General features: G+C 42.1%; 1 protein-coding gene across 3 annotated transcripts in view; it reads left to right on the forward strand.

Annotated features, from left to right (window-relative positions):
• Positions 1-341: 341 nt before the first annotated feature.
• cacnb2a (calcium channel, voltage-dependent, beta 2a) overlaps positions 342-25,831 on the forward strand; it is a 54,022-nt gene continuing 28,532 nt past the window's right edge. The window contains exons 1-2 of one of the 3 annotated variants that reach the window (XM_079661890.1): positions 342-673; positions 2,415-2,507. In XM_079661890.1, coding sequence (XP_079518016.1) covers positions 590-673; positions 2,415-2,507 — 177 coding nt within the window. In that variant the 5' untranslated portion in view covers positions 342-589. Of the gene's footprint in view, positions 674-2,414; positions 2,508-9,997; positions 10,157-25,562; positions 25,781-25,831 lie in introns of those variants that run through there. The other 2 variants (XM_079661892.1, XM_079661893.1) reach the window with 2 other exon arrangements.

Genomic DNA, 25,831 nt, shown 5'->3' on the forward strand with positions numbered 1-25,831 from the left:
AGTTATTCCCACACAATGTATACTGTAAGTTATGTATAAACATATTCACCTGCTACATGTATGACCTATTTTTCAAGCTAAATAGTTCAATGTTTGTATTATGGTTCAGCTTTGTTGTCCTCTTATCTAGCTATATGTCTATTTTATTATTTTATGTTTCTTCATTTTTGAGACTCCATTGTACATGTTATTCATATTTTCAGCTTGGAAGAATGTATCCATTGCCATCCCTTGTGTTGTGAGAAGGTGTTGGCGTTGGATGAGGTTGCATGGAGCAGCCAGTGTAGGAGGGCACTGGTGAGGAGGATCAGTGATGCTGAAGGGAGGCTATAATATCCGAGAATTCAAATCATTATCACCATCATCTGAACTGGAGGAAAAGTGCTTTTCAAAGCCCTTCCGCACAGGCTCCTCCTTTCACCCTCCTGTATCAAACTTGAAGATTGGCGGTGCCTGCTGCTGCGCCTCCTTTTCTACTTAGTGATTTCAGTATTTTTAAAATGCGGTTTATCTTTAATATTGGACATAGCTGGGGCCACTGTCCAAGCCGAGAGGTTTTGTTGAATGTTTGCTTTTCTCAAAGGGTGTAATGGTCGTCAACAACACTCCCAAAACAAGAGCAGCAACACCTCTGGACTACCGCATGGACTCGCTGGAACATCCGATGTTACAAGTAAGTTCATGCTAATTTTAGTGGCACCGTCATTTTCACTTAAAAGCGTGTTGCAGTTGTTTGAAGTTAGCTTAGCATCCGAAATTAACAGGTCAATTTTAGCTCACCTGTGCAATTCCTCGCGCCCATTGGTCGCTGCTTAATTAAGCTTTGATCACGTACCGCTGTGTGAGTCGCGAGGACGTCACCTCGTGAACTTTGAACGGTAATTTATTTAATTAAAAATTGTCGTCGAAGCTATTATCTTTGAATTTGTTTTTGTCTTTTAAGCCTAATAACTGTTGTCATCTTTAACCTACACATATTCATTTTTAATATTAGTTTGCTATATTGTCATTGTATAACCATTTTATTCGAATGCACACATTACAAGGAGAAATAATTGTATGACACAACAAAGTTTAAAACAAACACGTATGTGTTTCATAGTGTCATATTGTTTCAATCAGGCTTAGCTATGTTTCAATTTACTGACAGGTTTTTTATATTTAAGCTGCGCTAGTAAAGCTTATTTGAAAAAATGTACACTTGGATGGTTCAAATTCGTAACTATCACCCTTCAATAACTGAAAGAAAAATGGACTTAAAAATCTAATTGTGTAAAGGATGGAGTGGAGTAAAATGTTTCCATGGGAAATGTAGAACTTATAAACATAAAACAAAAAAGCACCCGAACTTCAAAATGGTAGTAAATGTTGAAAATGAATGAAAACATCTGCTGGATTTTCAGAAAGCCTCATGTAACACATTTGAAATATTGAGTTTTGCACTATCTTTCTATTGCAGTATAAAGAGCATTATTCAACCTGTATTGGCATTTATTTACTTTTTAAAGCTCTTCCTGTTCCTCCAGGCTCCTTTTTTGCAGGTCAACCAGTTCTAAATGACTGGTTCTTGAGAAACGGTCAGAATATTTCACCGTCTCTTTTTATTTGCATGATTAACATGTCCCGGGGGAACAGGCTGGAATAAAAGGCAGATTTAAAATGAATTCCTATTTTTCAGTTGCTACTAGCAACACATGCCTTATGAACCCTTGAGCTGAGTGCATTTCATTTCCAGCCCCTCATCATATCAGCTTGCATATACAGTAAGAGACCACCCACATCATTACCATTGTTTTATGATCCCTGTCATAATGTTATACTTCAAATAAAACACTGAAAGCTGTACTTAACTAATTGAACTAGCAACTATGTCCACACTAAAAAGATAGCTTCACATTTCTTTCAAACCTTTGTTTAAACAACACTCACATGCTGATGTGTACACTGAGAGCCTGAAGCAGTTTGCATTAACAGATTTTTATCTACTGATAAACGGCTTGGTCTACAAAATGGCCATCAAATAGTTCCGCCTGTGGATTTAATAAAATGTCTTGTTTTGTCTATCTGCCAACAGCCCAAAGCTATTTGGTTTACTGGTATTAAAGATTTAAAAATTGTCAGATTCTAGATGCCATGAAAACAATTTGTTGGGACCATAGCTGCTGAAAACATTTAAAAAGTATCCAATAGTAGCCCATTCGTTTATTGTTAGTTGACAAGCCTACATTTTTGTATTTTATATTTCAAGCAAATATTATCTGGTTGCAACTTCTCTATTGAGTATTAACTTATTATTTGACATTTTACAAACAATTTCCATGTACATGTGAATGCAAGTATTGTATTAAGGTAAACATAAATGATCAGTATCTGTTCTTTAACACTTTCACTCTTTCCCTTTTGGTTCTCTGTAGTCTCAAAGCAAAGGAGGTCGAAGAAAAGGTCGATTTAAAGGTTCAGATGGCAGCACCTCCTCAGACACCACCACCAACAGCCTTGTCCGCCAGGTAAGGATGGCAGTTAGCTTTTTTTAAACTTGGTGACACCTCGCTGACTTATGAGTATACTGCCGGTTGAATCCGGCCGCATACCTTCTGTTGCTTCTGAATCTCAAGATGTATCTGATTATTTTGTGCACCATGAAAGAATATCATTGTGAGTCATAACATTTCCTGTTGCTTCATTCAGGAATGCAACCCTTGTGTGTGTCTGAGTTTGTGTTTATCCCTGACGGGCATAAGAGCCCTGCCCCAGTCATCATCATCCATCAGGGATGAGATGTGCATTGCAGTGAAGGGCCTCTGTAAACACTGCTGGGTACAGTATGTTAAGTGGAGGCCTCTCTCTGTGCTGCATCCTCAGCAGTGACACAGTGGCCTGTTATAAAGCAGACGCTGTGAGGTACACACTTGACGTGTCTGGTATTTGTTGAGCAGACTTGCAAGGCGACAGGACGGGCCGGGTTAAGGATGCGCGCCCCTGCCTAAATGTTTCTGCCTTTTTTGGAGGAGGCTCGCATCGTCTTTGGCACGGGAAGCCGGAGGAGATCAGAGCAAAAAAAAAAACAGCACCTCCCAGCCTGCTGTGTGCTTCCTCTCAAGGTTGTGGAGTAGTTCTGAATGAGTTGCTATCATCATCAGGAGCCGCTTGGTGAGAAATCGCCTGATTTTTACTACCACCCGTGGGAGCTCGTACCCATTCCCACAGTCCTGTCCCCAAATGAGGAGTTCCCCTTCATTCTGAGTCATCACAGATAAACTCCATTAGGCTGAGAGTGAGCGTTTTTATGCGACTTAACTCCACATCCTACAGAAATAAGAGTCCATTAAAGTAAAAGACAGCACAGGGATGTGGTGAGTGTGGAGGAAAGGAGTAATGTGTTTCGGGGTCAGTGAGGTCCTAGCATGCCAGGCACAAATCCCATTTTTAGATATTTGCTGCAAGAGGGCCCCAGGAATAGCAGACCTTCCAGTAACTTCTCTTCTGTTTGGATAATAATGTAAATAGTGTTTTTCATTTGTGTTATCATACCAGCGGGTTTTTAATGGACCTTATTTCCCTCGCCATTGTGCTCAATCATAGTTGCCTGTGATTATTTTCACTTATCACAGAAGTATGAGGATGTCATATTTAGATCTCTAAACTAACACCATGCCGGGGAAGTATGAAGCTATCCTTTCATCAATTTGTCATATGTTTTAGTTTTTATGTTTTATGATTTCTGTCCTCAACAACCACAGTCAAAGCTGCTGTTTTCTAAAGAATATTTGACATACTGGATGTTCTATATTGTTTTAGCTCTGCCACCTGTCTGACCTGTTGTTTTTAATGCCCTATGTTTCTAGCATTACTGTAGGCGTCTTAAGAACAGCCAAGAGTGGTCAAGGTCACCGTGCAATCGATCCTCTGCTGCCCTGAGCGTCATAGAAATGGCTGCATAAAAACGTCTTCTGAAATAGAGAATTACTCGCGCTGCTAGAGAGCGAGAGGAGCAGAGGGCAGACGGAGAGTAGGTTGAAAGAGAAATGATGAGAGATGTTCCCTGAGGTCGCAGCCTGAAGCCCGGGGGAGTATGGAGGAGGCTGGGAAGGGTGGAGGTCCAGGCCAGACTGGACCGCTCAGCCGTGGGAGTAGCGAGGTCAGCGTCGAACTGGAGCCTGGCACTCCATTGAGAAGGAAGAAGGGCATAACTGTCATAGATTTGTCAGCATCAGGTGGATGGTTTATTTTCATTTATGCGGGGGTGGACTGCAGTGTAAGCAAAGAAATCATCTCGCAAACATTTAGTGATTTGTGGTGCATCATCCATCTGTTCATGCACACGGTGTGAGGCTACAGTTGCTAATAAATAGTATTGAGATTAGGATCATGTTTTAGCACTCTGCACAGATTTCCTTTTACAGTCCAGACATCTACGTCAAACCATTCCTCAGGAGGCGGGAAAACAGATGTTTTGGTATCAGTTGGAGGGGGAAGTAGTTAAAGGAATAGTTTTCCCTTTTTTTTTTTTTTTAGAAACACGCTAATTGGCTTTCTTGGCAAGAGTTGGATAAAAAGATGATGTCTTTCTCATGTTTGTCTGAATGTAAAGCTATGGCCTTTAGTGGGTTAGCTTAGCATAAAGACTGGAAACGGGGGGAAACAGCCTTGAGGACTGTATATTCTGATTATCTACTGTAAGATACTGTTCTGCCCATAGGTGTAAATGGGACTGATTGTCCATCTGTAGACTGGCAGCATCAGTTTTGTGCCTACTGCATCCTGGGAAACAAATCCCCTATGACTCAGAATAATAATAATAATACACTTTCTTTATATAGCACTTGTCTAAAAAGCATAGTTAACAAAGTGCTTTGCAGAGAGTGAGAAACAAAGCAGCAGGATTAAACACTCAGGGGAAGAACGGCTTCAAAGCAAGTCTTCAAAGTTGACCTAAGTAGTGAGTTTGAAAAAAGACACCGGCTCTGCAAGCATAATTTTTGTTCTGATGGGCTGTAAGATTGCTGTTGATGAATGTTCCACAACTTCCTTTTAAACGAATGCCTGAGGAACTGGCTCTCAGAGCTATTGGAGCTGGATTTGACATGCAGTTAGAGACAGCAGTCTTCGAAGCAAAGAAAAACAAACGGAATAAGAACAGACAGGTTATAAAATGGATTGATTGTAACATCACCTGCCAAAAGCGATTTTAGGGGCTTATAACCTTATGAGACAACCTTATGTACAATGCAAACATGAGTAACGCAAACTGTTATTTGCATATGAGGCACTGTATTATGTCATAATTAACCTCCATGCTTCTTCCCACACTTGCACTGTTTATGTAAATGATTGCACCAGGCACTGTATCGCCTCCACCTACACCTCCATCTCTGTATAACAGTGTGTGTCGATGTCTCCCACTGCAGCAGCTTTTTTCACAGCACATTGTTGCACTTCACCCTCTCTGTCTGTACATTTAGGCTGGAAAAATGTATGTGATGATGGAAGGCTTCCAGTCAGGGCAGGAACGCCTGTCTGCTCTCTGATTGCGGGCCTTTTTCCTTTTCATCTTCCTGTAGACTATTTTTCTCTTCTTAATGGAGAAAAGAGGTTGACGCAAAAAGTGTACTCTGATACTTATCAGATCTGGCAACCCTCAACTTTTTAAGTAACGGATATCAGTGCCATACTGCAGTGGTATGGAGAAGCTGCCACTGGAAATCTGAAAGTTTAACATTAACCATGCAGACCTTTTTCTGAACTTTGAGCAACTTATATCATAGTTTTCCAAAATATTTCTGGACAGCCATATGTGGTTTCTGGCAACTAACTGCAGTAATGTTGCATGGGGGTTAAATACTGTAAATGTGGAAATGTTAAAATGTGGTAACCACTGCTCAATCAGCCATCATAAAAGCACAATACTGCCATCTAGTGGCCGACTGATTGAATGCAGATATTTAAATTAGTTAATGGTTTAAAGTGAAGGTGCCAAAGTACTAAAGAAACCTATTAAAAAGCATGCAAATATCTCTCGCTATAATACCCTTCAGCAGTGAATGCCTTGCATCCACACTGACCTTAATCCAAGTTTCTTAGCCCCCACGCTTGACCACCCTGCTGTTTAAAGCCTGGGCTAAATTAATTTGGCACTGTATCGATGCAATGCCCACTAAGTGGTCAAGGTCAATGCTCTCTGCTCATGCTATGAGGGATGAAGTCAGAACTATCACCTTTTTTAAGTAGTATTTTGAGTTTGTAAGCCATGCCATAAAATGCAAATGATTGCTGCTGGTAATAGTTTTTGTTTAGTTGTTAAAATGCCATTCTTAAATGGCTTATTTTTTGTAGCATACAGCCCCAAAAACCAAAGTTTACTATCACATAAGATGAAGAAAAATAAGAAATCCTCACATTTGAGTAGCTGGAAATTGCCTTAAACATTAATCAATTTTCCGAACAGTTTTGATTTGTGTCTGTCAATCAATTAATTCTTTTCTTATTTTCAAGAATCTGTGTATTGGGAAAGTAAACCGAAGTTATTCTCAAAAGTGCATACATTTAATTTGATCATACTGTAAGATGGATGCATTTTATGACCTCATTATCATGCCGTTAAAGTTTGCTCTCTCATCAGGTGTCTGCTGCCTCTTTGATATATTCACATTGTCTCCTCGGTAGTGATGGAGACATTTCTCTGTTGCATGCAGAATGACTTTGCTTTTGAATTATGGTTTGATCTAGCAGATACGATGGCAAGGAGAGATGGGTTGTTGTTTTAGAAAATGTGTTTGCATCCAGTAATGGCATTGAACTTGAATTAAAAAGGCAGAAATTAAGTTTTGGACATGATGTCCTGTAGTGTTTTTTATGGCTTCAGCAGCAGTGATCATAACTTCCTGAAGGGAGACAGGCCCTGACAGATTACCTGATAGATAGAATTCCTTCTCACCGTGAGGTGAACATGTCTCTGTTTACAATGACGCCTTTCCATCACCGCAGACGCATGCCAGCCAGTGAATTATTGGCAGTGAATAGAGAGGCTTCAATGTTGATGAAAGACGGGGGCAGATTTATGTTGGCCTGAGCGTCTGTCGGACCAAAGCAGGAGAAATGTTTACTGCTACTATACTGATACTATCACTGATGAGCACAGAGCTGATACACACCATCTGCACATGAAGAAACCATATATAACGTTTTAGTTAGTGCTCTACAGTTGCTAGTAGTAGGATTTGATTTGATTTTGATACAATTCAGATTAGCTTTTTCTAGCTGTTATGCTAAGCTAGCCAGCCTCTGGATGTAGCTTCATAATAAGTGTCTCAATCTTTCTATCTAATTCCCAGCAGGAAAGCGCATACTTTTATTACCAAAAATGTGCAAAGAGCACAAGCTATTTCTTACTTGTATGAACTAAATTCAATTGTACTTTTTTGAACGATAGGCTACAGAAGTCTGGTAAACTCACTTCATTAAACTGTATTAAAATTCAGCTGCAACTGAAATTGACTCAAGTGACATCAGGTCATTTCTCACGTTGTGCGCAGCCACAAAACAGTTTGTAACACTTTTGTACACTTTTTAACACTTGAACTTTAACATTCAAAGAAATATACTATAATTCTGCCTTTTGACTTATTTAAACCCAAAGGGTAATCGATGCAAAATAATAGTAAAACTAGTTATTTGTTGCTGGGGGAGAATAGAATAGAATCGTATAATGTCATTATACATGTACAATGAGATAAATAAATGCTTCTCCCTTTCAATGGTGCCATCAAAACAAAAAACATCACAACATAAGACAACAAATACACACAGCATACATACTTAGGAATAAGAAATAAAGTGCAGTAATTATTTCCAGGGGTATACAAATCAAATCTATAATGTAATAAATAATAATAGTAGGTATGTATTTATAATAATATATATGTATATGTACAGAATCACATTTATTTCACATGCAGGATGATTAGGAGGTATGACTTTCAGGTGTTAAGAGCAATGATGGCTCTTGGGGAAAAAGCTGTCTTTGAGTCTGTTTGTTCTGGATGTGATACACCTGTAGCGCCTGCCGGAGGGCAGCAGGTTGAACAGGTGAAAGCCGGGGTGTGAGCTGTCCTTAACAATGTTTGTGGCTCTTCTGAGGCAGTGGGAGGTGTAATGTCCATCAGGGAGGGGAGAGGGCCGCCGATGATCCTCTGTGCTGCTTTTACAACTCTCTGGAGCCTCGTCCTGTCGGCCTTAGTGCAGCTGGCATACCACACTGGGATTCAATATGTTAATAGGCTCTCAGTGGTAGAGCGGTAGAACGGGAGCACCTGCTTAGTGAATTCTTCTGATCCGTCAGGCAGATAGTGGAGTTTGTCTTCATCTTGATGTAGCTCTGTCTGAGAGAAGAAATCATGTTATTTTCCGAGTGCCAACTCCCATCACTGTGTGGCACCTCGTACTCAGGAGAAACAGTGATTGAATATGTGTTGCAGTAGATGAGACAAGCTGTATTTCTTTTAATTTATGTTATGAGAGATTTGGACTCTGCACAATATAAAGATGGAGCATACTGAGGCTGCAATAAAATATGATATTATGAGACCACAGCGGAGTGCTTGTACACTAAACCTAACCCGATTTAACTTGAGAATGTCTGCTTTTATCTTAATATTCAGATAAATCCTTGTCTTCAATGTATTATTTATTTGCTGGTATTGCAGGAAAGACACTCGAAGCTAAAGAGCGTTGTTAAACATTTAAATTCAGCCCGCTCCTCTTGCTGTGTGCCCTTGTTGCCAGATGAGTTTATAAAAATCAGTGGTGATGTGTGTATATCACCTCTGCAGCTTCCCTCCACATGTGCTTTTCATTGGACACTGAGGCAGTGAGAGAGAATTATGCACTTGTCTTTTAGCTGACACAGCATTTACGACGCAGCAGTCAGTCAGGACTCAATCACCTGCACGCAGCGGGAAGGGCACGGGTGGAGTGAAGGTGTGTGACGGGAACAATGGACGAATCAATCACGCCAGACCCGCTTTCACACTCTGCAAGACCAAACTTTCTTCCCTCTGCACCACAGGACCAGAGGCGGAGTTGAGCTGCTGCTAACACACACACACACTTTCTCACTGTAATATGAAAGCACAGCGCAGCCCCTTCGGCAATCAGTAGCCGTCTCAGCCTTAAAACAGAGGAAATATGAAGAGTAACGCAGTGCTAATGAGTACTGCACGACACAGAGGGAAAAAATAAGGCAAAGGCAATAAAACCGGAGAAAAAAAAGGGAGGCAATAAGTCAAGAAGAAAGCCAGAGTTTGTGTGTGTGTGAATCTTTTAAAGCAGACTGGATGAAAGGAGGCGGGGAATAAAGAGGTGGCGTCCTCCATTGGGAAGCAAGGGACAGCGGTCAATAAAGGACACTGGGAGGAACTCCACCTCCTTCCCGTGCTGAGAAGGAACTTGTGTGTGTGTGTGTGTGTGTGTGTGTGTGTGTGTGTGTGTGTGTGTGTGTGTGTGTGTGTGTGTGTGTGTGTGTGTGTGTGTGTGTGTGTGTGTGTGTGTGTGTGTGTGTGTGTGTGTGTGTGTGTGTGTGTGTGTGTGTGTGTGTGTGTGTGTGTGTGTGTGTGTGTGTGTGTGTGTGTGTGTGTGTGTGTCTTAATCCACCAGCAGCTCAACCTGTGTGCCAGCCTGCCACTGTACCACTCTCTGCCACAGCGCAGCAGCACTGCAGAGGATTTGTCAGCCCAGAGGATCTGCTGGAGCCGGCACACAATTTGGGGTGGGGTAAACACTGCACCTCACTGCAACAGTCTGGATATGGGTAGAGGATGACGAGGAGGAGAAAGGAGGACTTTTTTTTATCCTGAGACTTTCAGTTTTTTTTGGGGGGGGGGGGGTTTGGCGCACATGTGGGGGGTGGGTCGACAGCGGTAGGGGGCTGGTGTGGATACGTCAGTCCTTTGCTCACACCTCCGACCTTGTCATCTCCTCTGCGTCTTTCGGGTGGTCCGCAACACCCCTCTGGGTGAAGGGTGCCGGCATGGACCGAGGCTGAGCGGATGCCGCTGCCTGACAGGGAGTCTGTGAGACGGCCGTCCGCTCCCCGTCCGCCCTGGTCCCCTTCATGCCGTGCTGTGGGCTGGGCCATCGCCGGAGAGCACAGCTTCCATATGTGAGTTACAGGCTGATTTATCACAGAGGAGTGTGTGAGAGACATTGAGACAGAAGTATGCGTACCTAAAGCTCTTTATTATGATTGTCTCATGATGAATTGCTCCGTGCTGGGGTTTCAATGCATGCACAACTTCACTGAAAATGTACAGTGTTGCTTCAAAGCCCCAGACTGAAGGGATCAGTGGCCGCCTGCCAGCGTCCCCCCTCGATGTTGATTCCCCCCCCCCGCTCTCTATCCTGAACCAGTCCTGACTGCTGCAGGATTTAGATGAAATATTTCAGCTGTACTGGCCCCACAGTTTTGTGCAGAGCTCCGTTTGCGCCGCCAGACACGATCAATCTTTTATATCATATTTATTCTGGGACACAGCTGAGCTTGTAATGTCGTTGACTTTAGAGGGGTCACACTGCAAGCACATGCTCCGGTGAGGGCTCCACTTTATTGGGCTTTGCTGTTTGGAATTAAAAGCTGTGTATTATGAGGAAAGGATCACTGTGGCTGTTTGACATAATGAAATGCAGAGTGAAGAACATGTGTCTAAATTTGATGATGCATGCATTGGTTTTCAGTACTGTCCTTTGTTTTTTATCTGTCATTCAGCTGTGGTTGATTTCTGTAGACTCCCTTGTTTAAAGCAATAAGGACAAAATAAATGTGGTTTAGCTTCAAGCATTTCTCTTTACACTGTTTACTAATAGAGAACATTTGTTTTTGTATGTAAACATCTTTGTTTTCATTTATTTGTATCCCATACACTCGATACATCTAGTGCTGCAGATAAAGATAGTCCTCCATATTTCAGTTCTACCACTAGATGGCCATATTTCACTTGTTCTCTCACACACACACACACACACACATACACACACACTCACTCACTCACTCTCATACTCATACTGTATAAATGCATAAACACACCTTTTCCATGCAGAGAGCAAGCTTTAATTCTTTAAGACCCTTAAGGCTCAGATATAAAGTTTTTACGAGGTGTTCTTTTTTAATTTTACGGTCTGAAATGAGTTATGATCTCATTCCCATATCAAAGACAGAAGCCCATTGGATAAAATGTTCGGAGATCAGTTAGCCACGGGATCCTTGGATTGACCAAAACAGTGATATGGCAATAGAGTAGGATATGTGTGATTAATGTGAGGACATACTCCTCTAATGTGACATAATTACATGGTATTACAGCTCACATGTAAGCAGTCATCGCTGTGCAGTTTCTATGATGTTTTACTCAGCTATTTATCTATCTACAACTATGTATTTATTTATCTATTCATTTTTACAAAGCGTTTATGAATCCGGTTCCATTTACAAACATGCAAATGTGTGTGTATTTGAACTTCCCACTTTTGCGGGCAGAACTGCTGGTGTATTTAATTTGAGAAACAATGTGTGTGTTGGAGCAATATAATAGTCAATAACTGCAGAATGTGGTATATCTGATTGGTCTGTCGATTTCTTCAATTATTTTCTGTCCCGTCCCAGTCACGTGATAAATAGTGAAATAGACTCTCATCCTGCAGGAATTTCCAATCATCTCTGCCTATTGCACAGATAACCGTATATGCCGTCTTCTTAAGTGAAGAATAATTCATTTATTGATTCAGATCTGCTCTGAAATGTCATGGGTTCTGCCTTAGCCCATGCTACTACCGCTTTTAACCACGTTTCATTAGAACCATGCTATTGTTTTTACCCCAAAAAATTGCTCTTTCTTGGAGTTAGAAAGGATCCCTTGAATTCTGGAAGGCGTCTTGATGCATTATGTAATACCAAGGGCTGTAAGTCATACACAAGTGTGTGTGATCTAAAATTCAGCTAAAAAAGGGCTGCTTTCTTTCTTTTCTTTCTTTTTGAGCTGATATTGAAAAGGGACCCAGACTTCTTGGCCCATTGTGACGTATCCTGTCTAGAAATGTGGACTTTGGAAGTGTCCATCTTGGGACGCCAACTTTATCCCAGCTATTACAGAGAAGGAACACCTGTGGTCCTGTGCAGACTGCTGTGGTTGGGTTACACAATCTGGATTTGCAGGCTGCAGTAGGCTGATTCGACATTTACTCTACAAGTGAGTAAGCTTTAATTTAACTGATGAGTGGATTAATGTAGGACCAGCTGTTGATACACGCACTAAGCCCCATTTGTAAGGTGTTCGCGTGAAAACAATGTGGTGGAGTGTCACTGGCAACATGTGTTTGTGCTTAATGTCTGTGGTCAAGTTGAAATTAATATGATGACTGTTTAAACCAGACTCGCAGATGATAGTCCGGTAACTGTACTCGGTGCTGACCTTGAGAGGACCCCGGCTGCCGTGACACGCCACTCTTTCTCTGACACAGCTCTCACATGTTTCCAATATGCAGCACCAAACCACCGTTTTACGTCTGAAATGGGGCGGAACGTAATTCCGCTCTGGATGGAATGTGGAGCACGGAGACCCGGCCGGATGGGACTCCGTCTGAGAGACTGAGAGACCAGTCCCAGACACTCCTCACGGAAACTCTACTAATTGCAGACAGAAGGCCTTAACCCATGCTCCTGTTGGTTTTCTAGGCTTTTTCTGCTTGCCATAATGTTGCGGTAGAGCCAGTGATGTTAGCACTGAATACAAACAACGTTTATTATTTACAAGTCTGTTTTTTGGTGGCACATGGTACAGTGCATACATATCCTAGCCTAGCATCAGTCATATTTTGCAGATAGCATTTAAATGTGTTTTTACGATTATCTTATTCTCATTGTCACTTTTTAGCCATTTATTGCCTTATATTATCTCAATGTTCTGCCGCAGTATAGAAATTACAAATAAGCCTGCAGACTTGCTATCTGCTGTACATTGAAAAATAGTATCAATACAAACTGGAAGTTCTATAGCTACCATTAACAATGAAAACAAGTTTGAAAAGACACAGAAGATTGTAATCAACCCAAGAAAATACTGAGCTTGTGCTAGTGGTGAGGTAATCTCCCTCGGCGAAAGTGAGACCTGGAATTCCCAGTTTTCCAGGCATTGGGAAGCACGCCCAGGGAGGACTGTCGGGCCAGCGCAGAGCAGACTGGAGCAGGGTTTCCTTGGCAGCAGCAGTGCGTTCTTTCACTTTTCCAGAAAGTACGGAAATGTCCGGAAACAGAGCAGCTAATTGGCCACAGAGGCCCTAAGGAATGTCTCGGATTTAGTGGGACTTTTGCTGCTTTTACATCATCTTTCACCTCACTGCGGACTGGAAAGTGTGATCTATATCTGTGAGGGCATATGTAGAGGATAGCTTCACTGCAGCCTGGAAACACTGATGTCAGTGACACTATGTGCTGAATACAGTGGGGCAAAAAGTATTTAGTCAGCCACCGATTGTGCAAGTTCTCCCACTTAAAAAGATGAGAGGCCTGTAATTTTCATCCTAGGTATCCCTCAACTATGAGAGACAGAATGAGAAAAAAAGATCCAGAAAATCACATTGTCTGATTTTTAAAGACTTTCTTTGCAAATTATGGTGGAAAATAAGTATTTGGTCAATAACAAAAGTTCATCTCAATACTTTGTTATATACCCTTTGTTGGCAATGACAGAGGTCAAACGTTTTCTGTAAGTCTTCACAAGGTTTTCACACTTGCTGGTATTTTTGGCCCATTCCTCCATGCAGATCTCCTCTAGAGCAGTGATGTTTTGGGGCTGTCGCTGGGCAACACGGACTTTCAACTCCCTCCAAAGATTTTCTATGGGGTTGAGATCTGGAGACTGGCTAGGCCACTCCAGGACCTTGAAATGCTTCTTACGAAGCCACTCCTTTGTTGCCCGGGTGGTGTGTTTGGGATCATTGTCATGCTGAAAGACCCAGCCACGTTTCATCTTCAATGCCCTTGCTGATGGAAGGAGGTTGTCACTCAAAATCTCACGATACATGGCCCCATTCATTCTTTGCTTTACACGGATCAGTCGTCCTGGTCCCTTTGCAGAAAAACAGCCCCAAAGCATGATGTTTCCACCCCCATGTTTCACAGTAGGTGTTCTTTGGATGCAACTCAGCATTCTTTCTCCTCCAAACACGTCTAGTTGAGTTTTTACCAAAAAGTTCTATTTTGGTTTCATCTGACCATATGACATTCTCCCAATCCTCTTCTGGATCATCTAAATGCTCTCTAGCAAACTTCAGACGGGCCTGGACATGTCCTGGCTTAAGCAGGGGGACGCGTCTGGCACTGCAGGATTTGAGTCCCTGGCGGCGTAGTGTGTTACTGATGGTAGCCTTTGTTACTTTGGTCCCAGCTCTCTGCAGGTCATTGACTAGGTCCCCCCGTGTGGTTCTGGGATTTTTGCTCACCGTTCTTGTGATCATTTTGACCCCACGGGGTGAGATCTTGCGTGGAGCCCCAGATCGAGGGAGAGGGGAGGGGAGAAGAGAAGAGATGCAGCAATTTTTTCAACCATTTTTAAGTATATGACTATGGATGATCTTTCCGCTTGTTTGACTGCCTACAAATCCATAATTGGTTGTATTGATAGGGAAATTGTCAAACATAACCACAACATACCCACCTTTTCCCCTTACCTTGTTTCCTTTGTGTGCCTAAGCCATAAGCTGTGAAATCTGTGAACATTTAAAAAATTGGGAAACTTGGTTTTTTTATGGCTGTTGACAGTATTTCATTTATTTATGGAGTGATATAAACCAATATCCAAAATCTACTTAGTTAAAATATTTGACTTTCAAATTAGGCAAAGTGCACAGCTTTACAAAACACACACATGTTGCATGGCCAATGTCTGAAAATGTATATTGTGAACATACTCTACCAGCGTGCGGTTTAACAACCCACTAAATGGGATCCATACTTGTGAAGTCATTTGCTCCCTGTGGTAAATGTTTAATTTTAGCCTCGTCTCACTCCTCCAACACATCATATCGGCTGCTTCATTGCTATCAGTGGAAAGCAGCTGCTTTAAGGCCTGGAGTGCCGTCATCCATTTCTGTGAGGCTTGCAGTTTCTGGCACGATCGATTCACTAATTCCATTTATTAGCATTATGTTACCGTACAACACATGGCTTTAGGGTGAAATATGTCTGTAGTGGATTCTCTGTGGCTGGTGGAGCTGTTTTTATTTCATGTATATTGTTCGGTTTCTGGTTTTATTTTAGTTCACTTTGATACCATAACTCCTTTTCACATATCCCAATCTTTATTCTCTACCATGTCTCCAATAACTACATACAGAAGGCAAATCATCTTCAACAAAATGGACAATCATGCCATCATTAGAGTGATGAAGGAGCAGCTGGTGCCCATTAAACTGGCACCTCAGACAGCGAGGGGCAGCGAGGGCAAAGCGAGCATCACTTAAAACAGGAGCAGATGTTCTGAGAGGCCAATTAATGTTAGAGACATGCAGACAAGCCTGTGCACCAGAGGAGGGCTGCCGGCCCATACGGACACTACAGACCATTAATTAGAGCGACACACGTTCAAAATGGATCAGGAGCCGCGGAAAGCCCTGCTTTAAAACCCTGAACTCGTAGACCCTATTGGGGTTTTTAACTATTCATGTGTTGTTTGTTTGGTTGTCATCATTAATAGAAATTTACAAAAACATATTTGACAATAGATTATTAGTTTATCATTATTTGTAGTTCTAAATTCAAGCTGAATGCCAAATATTGTCCGATTAAAACCTTTAATCAAACATAATAAGCATTTCAAGACATTTATATGGACTCTGAATAATTCTTAATGCCCCACATTTCATAGTTTTAATCACCAATCAGTTAATGGAGATCATCGACAAACAATAACCGATTGTTGTTCATTTGTAGTAGTAATATGAACTTTATATGGCATTGTTTTTACAATGATTTTTAAAGGGTTTGAATAAAGCTAAATGTGTATCTACTCACTCCTTCCCCATACACTCTGCCAGTTGTTCATGTAGAGTACAGTGTGTCTTTTCTACCAGTGCTGATCTGGATATCCGTATCTTCTCTGTAATTCAGTTCCACTTAAGTGCAGCCACTCAAATCCAAAGCATAGCCTCAAAACTCCCCCCTGATCTTTTTCAAGTAATCCAGATCCACTTGTGCAACCAGACAGCCACGAGTGTAAAGCAGGGGGAGAGGGGCTGATGGTGCCAGAGAGAGGAAGATAGGAGTTAGGGTGTAGGAGTTATCAGATGTGTGAGAGGAAGAGGGAAGTAAGTATTTTATAGAATAAACCTAATTCTGCTACTGAGTGGAAACGGATGGATGAAAGAGATAAGGAATCCCCTTTTCAACCAGCATCTTTTATCTATGACAGCACTTGTCTCTTAGCAAAGAGGTGTCATGACAACAGGTAGCTGCTGGGTGAGGACACATACCCCAGAGAAAAGGAAGGAGGGAACAGTGTAGAGGAAAGTGAGATAAAGTAGGTGGAGAGGACAGGACAATAGATGAAACAAAAAAGAGGGGAGGATAATGAGTGGGGGATGTACCAACAGAAGATGAAGACGAGGTCAATTCCTTGTAGTTTCCCTCATTTACTTCCTGTTTTTTTTATTTTATTCTGGAGGTCCTGCATGTAAGCTAAGAGCCTTGTTCTCCACATGTTCATCCTAATGCTTCTATAAGCTCACCCTCGGGAGCCGACCACAAAGATATGCACGGCGATTGGGCGCGCGCTGAGGCTCAGCAGGGCGGGGTTAAACCTGCTGGGATGTTTCATATTCATACTCGGCATGAATACATAATCAGTCCATCAGGTCACTGTGTGCTGTCAGGAGGAAGAGACTTTTTGCCGGACTTTTCTTTTTCCACGTGAAGAGAACTTTGTGGTCGTCCTGCTGACAGATGCTGGGTGCAGTCAGAGCAGGCGCTTTTGGTTTGCCAGTTTGCGTGGCAGATGATGACCTATGGCTGAGCGCGACGTGCCCCCGGCCCTCACCCCTGATCCCGCTCACACCTGCGCACACAACAGGCTGCAGGGCTGAAATCTGCTGAGGAGGGGGCTCCTCTCGTTACCGGCCTGCTCTCGTTGCCATGAGCAAACAAACCAAGAATAAAAATGTCTCGTGGGTAAGTGAGGTGTGTTGGTGCAGTTTTACTCTTTGAACTACTTCTCCTTCATGTGGCTTGTTCTATCTATGCTGTACTCCTTTCAAAGCAATGTAGCATTTTGGGCATCACAATTGATATGATTTTCAGGTTTAACAGATTATGTAGAGGATATTAGAGTATATTCCCATGGGTCTCTGATGCTCCTCTGATTCCAAAGAGAGGCTTAGAGATTTAGGTATTATATAACTACAAGCTACTACGTGCCCACTTTATCAAATCTGGTTATAATTCTGACAACTCTTTTAAAGGTAATACAACGGATGTTTTGTTGGCCGTATATAAAAAGTATGCAACTCTTTCTTCTTATAATAACAGCAGGTAAACTTGTATTTTCCGCCATGTCGTCCCAGGTTTCTTTTAACATGTGTGAGTTTGATATTTGAGTCTTTGCCAGTGCAGACGGATCAGGGGAGATTACAGTGAGAGTGGCTTTGCGAGGATGAAATCAGCTACTTGGGGAAAAGGGGGTGGGGCAGGGAGGAGAGGATGTGATGGGACTCCAGAATCTACCAGCTTTCTGTTTGTACACTTTCAAATCATTTTCTCCCTCTGGATTCTGCAGTCCCCAGCCACTCAGCCCTCAGTAACCTCTCTTGGTGGAGTTACTGTACGGTCAGGTGCAAGTGACACAACCATGGGGTGATGAACCCGAGGCGTGATTCTCCTCCATATGTTCTCCTCTCCTAAACAGGCATTCGTGTTGTGATAACTTTGTTTTTTTTGTCCAGTATATTGTACGTGTGCACATGTGCAGGAATAGGGGATCTACATATGTGTTTTCCTCCGGAGGGAAACGCTGCTCCACTTTTGCTCAACCCACCCATATGTCACGCTGCTGCTCTCTGCAGCAAAACTCTCTGTCCTCACCATGAACCTGATCATTCCTCCATGCCCAGAGCTGGAAAGATGAGCACCTCAAAGTATCTCAGTGTCTGGTGAAGAAGCCACGGTGCTACCTCTCATTCCAAATTTAATAATGCATGTAGCTTACTAGCACATACAGTATAGTTGAGCTTGTCTCAGAAGCGGTTTGTTTTGTTGTGTACTTGCATTGTACCAAATGTTTCCAACAATGTTAAAACTAAGAAGAATCTATCATTTTAATCGAAGTAAGAATCTGTTTCATTTGATCGCTTTATAAATGCATCAGTGTTGGCAGTAGTTATGACTTTTTCAATACACTTTATAGATCATGGTTGTTTTGTCTATATATTTTTAACTGGGTGACATCTGGATCTTCAGTTACCAGGACAACATACTGAGCAAACGTTAGCAGCAGTTGAATAGCATTGGAGACATTTAGATTTTTGACGCAAAATTGTTTCATTCAATGATTTTACCAGTTTTAACCACCCGTCAGTTTGTTTTGGAGAGGATGAGAAGTAAGCGTATATTTTCTTTCCCTGTAACACCTCCTGAAGAATAAGGCAGAATTTGACAATGACTGCAATGGCCCTATAAAACTCCTGCTTTTCTGTTTTTTGATTGAGAGATCCCTATTAGTGTGTTTGCTTGAAAGGAGACACCCATTAAGTGGACTTTTGTAACCATATCTTTGGTCATATTTTCAAACCTCCCTTCTCTGCATCAGCTTGCATACTAAACCTGTGTGTAATATGTTAGTTAATTTACCTATATATTTGCAGAAAATGCACTTTTTTGCGATGCAGCTGTTGCTCCTCCGCAGTGCACTGATCCCAGGTATCTACTTCCTGTTCCAATAAGCCTAATGACTTTGAGGGCCACATTCATAATCACAGTGGTGGGCAGTGCCGGCGGATTAGGACTCCAGATGGTGCTGTTACAGCCCGACTGTCTGTCTGGCCACACATGTACGACTGCAATAGGTCACATGTTTTACTACAGCGGTCAGCTCTGCCACTGCAGCCGGGCAGCTCAGCATCACATCCGTTAAACTATCACAAAAAGTATCTGTTGACAGAGTGTTTCTGGAGTTTTAAGGCTGGTGTGTGTTTCTGTCTGCTTCTTACAGCGCCGTGTAGTTGGGTTGACCGTGCAACAGATGTCACGCTATCAAATTAAAGCTTAATGCCCGGCCAGCTGAAGGAAACACTAGCCATGACACCGCACAGCTTAAACACTTGATTGTGTGTGTGTGTGTTCTGTCGGTATGTGTGTGTGTGTGTTATCCTTCCTACACTCTTCACTACACATGAGGCATGACACTTGCTGTTGGAAGAGCTCTTGAAGATGACCACATCTCGTTTATTTCCCTCTGGAAATGTGACACCGGTTGTGTTTTAGAGCAAAGATTCAGTGTTATACCGTTTTGACTTGGGCAGAGCAGTTTTTTTTTTTTTGTATGCCAGGCGTCAGCTGCTTGCACCCCTGGGTCATGGTACTCTGAACATAAACCAGGGGATTTGCATAATTCATTACAGTCGCTGTGGAACGGAGAGGCAACACAGGTGTCCCGGGCATTGTGGGAGAACGAGCATGTCTAAGAAGCCGAAGGTAAAAAACAAACACTCAACCTGTTCTTGTTTCTGCGTAAATCCGAGCTTACTACTTTATCCAGAGCTTGTACTATTAGTTGTAGCACTAAATTGCTGTTGTTTTTTTTAAAAAGCTTTGGCATTGCTCTTGCAGCTCAGAGTGCTTTTCTCTTAGTTTGTGGATTCTTTGCTGTGTGCAGTTTTGTCTGTGACATCCAGTCACCCCGTCTGTGAGGTAGTTAACACAGGGCCTATACTGACAGAAATGCACTCCTATAAGTACAGCTTTTAATCATGGATGCAAGTGGGAATTTCTGCCTTTTCGTCCTGTATAAAAGCATTGATGCTCTCAGGTGAAAGACTATCTGCAGGGTCGCCTTTCTGTTTCCACGTGCAGATACAGTTCTGTGAAAGTCAGGTCATGCAGCTAAATCCTTTATCTAAAAACTGATTTATACGGTTTGAGAAGCATGATGTAATCTATTGTCATGACACACAATGTAGGGCAGGTTTTCTGAAATCTCTTAACTTCTGATCCCTTGAGGTTAAGCAATAAATGCTTTTGACGAGTTCATCCAAAGTAATTTATTTCCTGTTCTAAGAATTGTATAAAAGGTTTAAATATGTCCTGTTATGATGTCTTTCTATAACAGTTATGTTCATATTTATTTAGTGTTACTCTCCATCTTAAGCCTGAAAAGCATGCTGATTGCATGTCCTAAAAAATAAATAAAATGTGTTTTAGATGCATGTTTTTTAGCTATCAGTTTTCTTTATTTTTGGCTTTTTTGGTTTGTTTCTCTGTTTGTGCTTTACTGCCCTTGCTGTTGATTGAGAAATATGGACAAAAGAGGCTGCAGGATTATGTATTTGGTGGATGAGTGTCCATATATGGGATGCAGCAAACCATCATATAGCCACTCGTAAAATTGATAGTGGCGAAAAACTCCACAGCGTCCTCTTAAAGAGTAGATTATCCAGTAATCACATGAGAAAAGGCAGAGATCAATAGGAAAGTCTGCAAACATAAAGCCCCAGGTTGATTACTAGAACACATTTGAACTGTTTCTCACCATGTTTCATGTTCGTGCATTCTTCTCCTCTAAATCCTGGATTGTTTGAAAGGCAGAAGCAGATTTTAAATCTCCTTACTGAGAGAAGCAATCATCACAAAGTGAGTCGGGGGGATCAAGTGGACACAAGCAATCTCCCACGTTGGGGTTGTTGTGTGCATTGTGGATCGTTCCCTCCCTCCTGTAGGGATGAACAGTGGTGATAAACATGTGACTCCAAAGCAGATGATCGTCTCTCACTGAGCTACTCAAACAATTTTTTTAATTCCGAGCCTGTCTGTCAGAGTAGCACGGGTATTTGTTATGTCACAGAAAACGAATCAATATTTCCTGAATTGCTTAACACAAAGCAAATTAAACCACTTGTGTATAATGATGAGTGTTTCTTGGACGTCCATCTTATCTGCTACTTGGAAGTTATGTACAAGTGTGTTTGCGTGTATCGCCCTCTGCCAGTGATTGCCTGACCCTTGCATGACTGTTTTGGTCAGAGCAGTCCCAATTTGCCGGCTGAAGAGTTTTCCCTATGACTCCATGTGGGACAGCCGATGTGTTGATGTGTTCAGCGAGCGTGATGTGACTCAGCGGCACACACTCGCACCGCAGCCGCCAAACGCTGCACACCGCTGTACATGTCAGCGCTTCAGGAGTCATTAAATCTTTCGCTCTCACTTGCCGTATATCAACTCTGAGCTCATGATCTTCATTCCCTTGGGCATGCTTGACAAGTTATCTTTGTCTCCACTGACTAAACACATCTTGGGAAGGGTAAGCTTTGTTCAACTGTTGACTTTAACCTTTGTTCTCAACTGGAAATATACTGTTCTAATTCCACATTGATAGGCTAAGGCTTTTCGTCTATCAGTTATATAGACGGTCAGGGTTCGAAGTACAGCAGTGTTAAATGAAGTGTGCACAGGTTTCTCAGTTTCATATTTACAGGATGCCCATTGGTGGAGAAATGGCAGTCGAACCCTTGAAAGCAGCAGCAGCAGCAGCACACAGAACAGTTGGGGCTCCCATTTTTCTTTCTTCCCTCCATCTTCATCTCTTTCCTTTTTGCTCCCTCTGACTCTCTCTTTCTGTAATTAGAGATTGTCCCATGGCTCAAGGGGCCTGGCGTGTGTTGTAGCTAGGTAACTTCAGACAGCTGCTGGCTGCCGGCCCGTAGGGTTTCATTAGATGTGAATCACGGTCCCTGGGGCCTTGCATGGATTCTTCTTTCTGATCAGGGTATTATGCATGCAGGAGCAGTGGAGTCCCGCTCTCCAGGCTAGTTCTTTCCCTTGTTTCCAGTCTTATTCTAAGCTAAGCTGACTAGCTACATATTTAACATACACATATGAGAGTGGTCTGTATCAACTCAGGCGTCAAACTGACATGTACTGTAGTGTGATTTAAAGGATGTAAGGGAAGATGAGCTCTGGTTGTAAAGGGACATTTACAGGATTCAGTTTGCTGAATTTGCTATATAGACTTTACTGTATTTTTTTTACTGAAGACAAACAAATATGCCTAGGGAGCCACTGGATTTTAAATTTTTCTTCCAAGGAAGTAGATTTTTCCAAAATGACTTCCAAAGTCCGCTTTCATTAGTGCAACAGCATTCTTGGCAAGTCGAGAGGCCTTTCTGACAAATCTTCAATAATGTAATTGTGGTGGATTTAAGCCCATTAGTGGTCTTTTTAAGCAAATTTGAAAACACAACAATGTTTATATTGTTGGATATTGATTGTCATTCTCAAGATGCTCTGGGTCAGAATCCATCCACTAACCTCAGTGTCTGGTTTTGTGTTGTGTCATGATGTCTTCAGTATTAAGATCTTATATTGATGTAACACAGATTAACTTGTGATCCTAAGTGCTCCAACAATGGCAAGTGTTTGGCAGAGTGGAGAGGTTTTGTTTCGAACCATTTACTTTAATGTCGAGCGGTGGCCACCGTGAAGGCACACCAGTCTGAGAGTGTTAGACGTCCTGATATGGAGGCAGAACGGCATGGTGACATGAGAGAGTGCCTTGATGCTTAAAGTACACAGGTGTGATCACCGCTGCACTACAGAGGCAATATTATGTGGCCGAAACATCTCAGTAATATTCAGGTACTCTTTTATTTTATCTCAGTTGCAAACCTTTGCATCGTACATTGTACACTCATTTCCAATTTACATGGGTACAGTTACTAAAACGAATGCACCAAGTCCTGCAATCAATTCTGCTTTCATGATGGTTATAATGCTTAGTTTTCGTAGAAGCCTTTTCGCAAAAGTGTCGATACAAGGATTTATTGCAGGACTGTTATGTTACGCAAAATGTAAGCGCAGCAGAATCAGAAGTAAGTCCACCATCAGTCCCTTTCACAGTGCACAAGGTGACTCTTTAGATACTGTGCAATGAAAGGAAACAACTGTTAGCAATGTCATTCTTTCCCCCAGTGAAACGCTGTATTGATCCCTCCTCGTGGTCCAATTGCTGTACGCTCGTTTCTGTAAGCTACCCTTGTTGGCCCTTTATGTGCTTGTCAGTGTGAATGCCTGCTGACGTCATTGTGTGCATGTGTACTGATCGATAAGCCAAAGGCAACGCCGACACTCATTTCCCTGCTCTGGCAGAACTGGAAGACATTGATCTGTCAAATCCCGCTCAGAGAACCCATTCAGAGAGGCTGATAATTACCGTCAGCAGTGAGAATGCTTTTGTATTAAGTAGTTTAGCCCATGGGTTGAGGCCAATGGGTTGAGGCCCATGGGCTTCGTAAACTTTAGTATCGGCATAAAAATCCTGGCAGGGATAGCTGCAGTTAAGCATGAGCAATAAACATACAGTCGTTTTAGTCATTATTTTGATTAGATGGCATCTTAAAATCACGATTGAAAATGATCATGATCGCTTTTCTTTATCTCACTCGGATTTATTTATTGCCATTGCTTTGGCTTTCCAGCAGGTGTTAAAGAAATGTTCAGTTAGCATTCAAAGGCACCAGATCACACTTCCTTATCAACTGTCATCAAGCTCAGCATGGTTTGTACCCCCAGGGCTGAGGTTAATTAAAGTCTGCTTTCACCTTCATTTACCTTGACCTCAAGTCCACTGCTGGCTTTAAACTGATATATTCTAAGGCTGAAATACAAAAATCACTGGTTTCACATTCTCAAGGGAGAGTATTTCCAGATGTTATTACCTTTCTATGACAGTCAATTTAGTTGTATTTTATGTTAGTATGTCAACTTGGACTGTGGAAAATAGTCATTTTTTCTTTTATAGTTTTATTACTTCAGCTGTTCTTAAAATGTATGTAATATAACATAAAGTATGCATACAATTGGCCCATACTTCCCCTTCAGGACATTGCAACTATGACCCTATTGCACATGCATCCCCTGTGCAAAGGATTGTGGGTCAGAATAGCCAGAAAAGCATGCTGACTTGCATGCTGCAAAATGTGACCGGATGCATCCTGGTGTTTTTGGTATACTGCATTAGACATACTATGTATTGAACCATACTAAGTTTTATTCTGGCACACAAAGTAGGAATTGAAATGATTGTTCTGGTGAAATGAGGATAACTATCCCACAGTTCGACACGTGCCGAGCACACACTCTGGATGATAATCCTCAGAAAGGGGTTAACCCCGCTCAAACACAATATAATCCAGGATTTAGGATGGGCCGCCCAGAAAACATTATTTTCCAACTGTGAAATACAAATCTGGGCTTTGCTGCGTTGTCAAATAAAGCCCAGAGCTTGTAGTTTTATAGTTTTATTATCTTACAGGTTGGATTTGAAACTATTGGATTCTCATCAGTGCTGTTTGTAGTTTTTTTTTATTTTCCTGAGACATAGCTGCATTCCTCTGTTGCTGCTGCCGTTTTATAACAGAAATATTTCAATTAGTAATGGTTTCACTTCCAGAACTCATGACTCAGCTGTGACAGATTCCAGCTCCCTGCCTTGACTCATGTGAAACCACTTTAATAGAACATCTATGAACTACATGAGCTGTGACGTAGCAGCAGCGTACACACACATCACAGCTAGTTTGTCAGATCACAAAGAGACTCTTTGAAGTGCATTTATTTGTTTTGTTTTTTTACAGTAACCACTAAAGTCTCTAAGATGCAAACCAGCTGCTTTACACGGACTGGTAATAGAAATGTCACTTCATTACTAAACCCACTTTTATATGGCTTTAATTTTATAGATGTAGGAGTTTGTAGTGTGCTCTATGTTTACAAAGTAACTTCCTTTTGACTTCATTTTTAATGTTAGCTTAATGGTGTACCATCAATTGACCCAACGGAAAGTTTCAATGACTTTGGTCCCCTTGATGATGAAAGCAAATATGGCATTTCGTCGATGTAGTGAAGATAATTACTTCCTGACGTTTTGGTCTCAACAACATGTGTCGAGACTATACAGTGAGTTCAAGTCCTTCAGCCTTCCTCTCCTCTGCGGAACCTCTTTAAGGGAACACATGTAAACTCCCCAGATCACACACTCAGACATAAAAAGCTTCTGCAGCTGCTTTTGGTGATTTCTGGAATTTTTCGTCCGGCCCTGTTGCCAGAGATCTTACTTCCTAACTGGCTGTGTGTGTGAGTGAGTGTGTGTGAAACAGAGAGAGTGTATGTATGTGTGTGTGTGGGAGGGGAGAGGGGCAGGGGGCTTGTTTTTGGGGGCTGGAGGACGGTTGCGGCGCTCTGTAGGAGTGTTCTCCCAGCGTGGGAAAGACGCTGCTCTTTTCTCTGCTTCTTAGGGACTAAAGTAGGCCAAAGAGGGTCCGAGAGGAACTTGCTTTTTTTGTCCGGCTCCAACTTTATCTCCTTGGGGTTCCAGAGGAGAAGTTCCCCTCTGGAGCCGGGACAAGGGGATTTGGAGGAGCAAGTAGTCGGAGTTGCTTTGCTCCGAGAGGAGATGGGCAGCAGCTGAGATTTTCTCCCAGCCGGGAGTCGGGTAGGGCAGAAATGTATCATTCCGGCAGTGAGGAGTCAGATCTGGTAAGTTTACACATACCTTAACATGCTTTTTCCTACTCAAACAGTTTCCTT

The sequence above is a fragment of the Notothenia rossii genome, assembly GCF_949606895.1.
Source record: "Notothenia rossii genome assembly, chromosome: 12".
In the NCBI taxonomy this organism is placed as follows: Eukaryota; Metazoa; Chordata; class Actinopteri; order Perciformes; family Nototheniidae; genus Notothenia; species Notothenia rossii.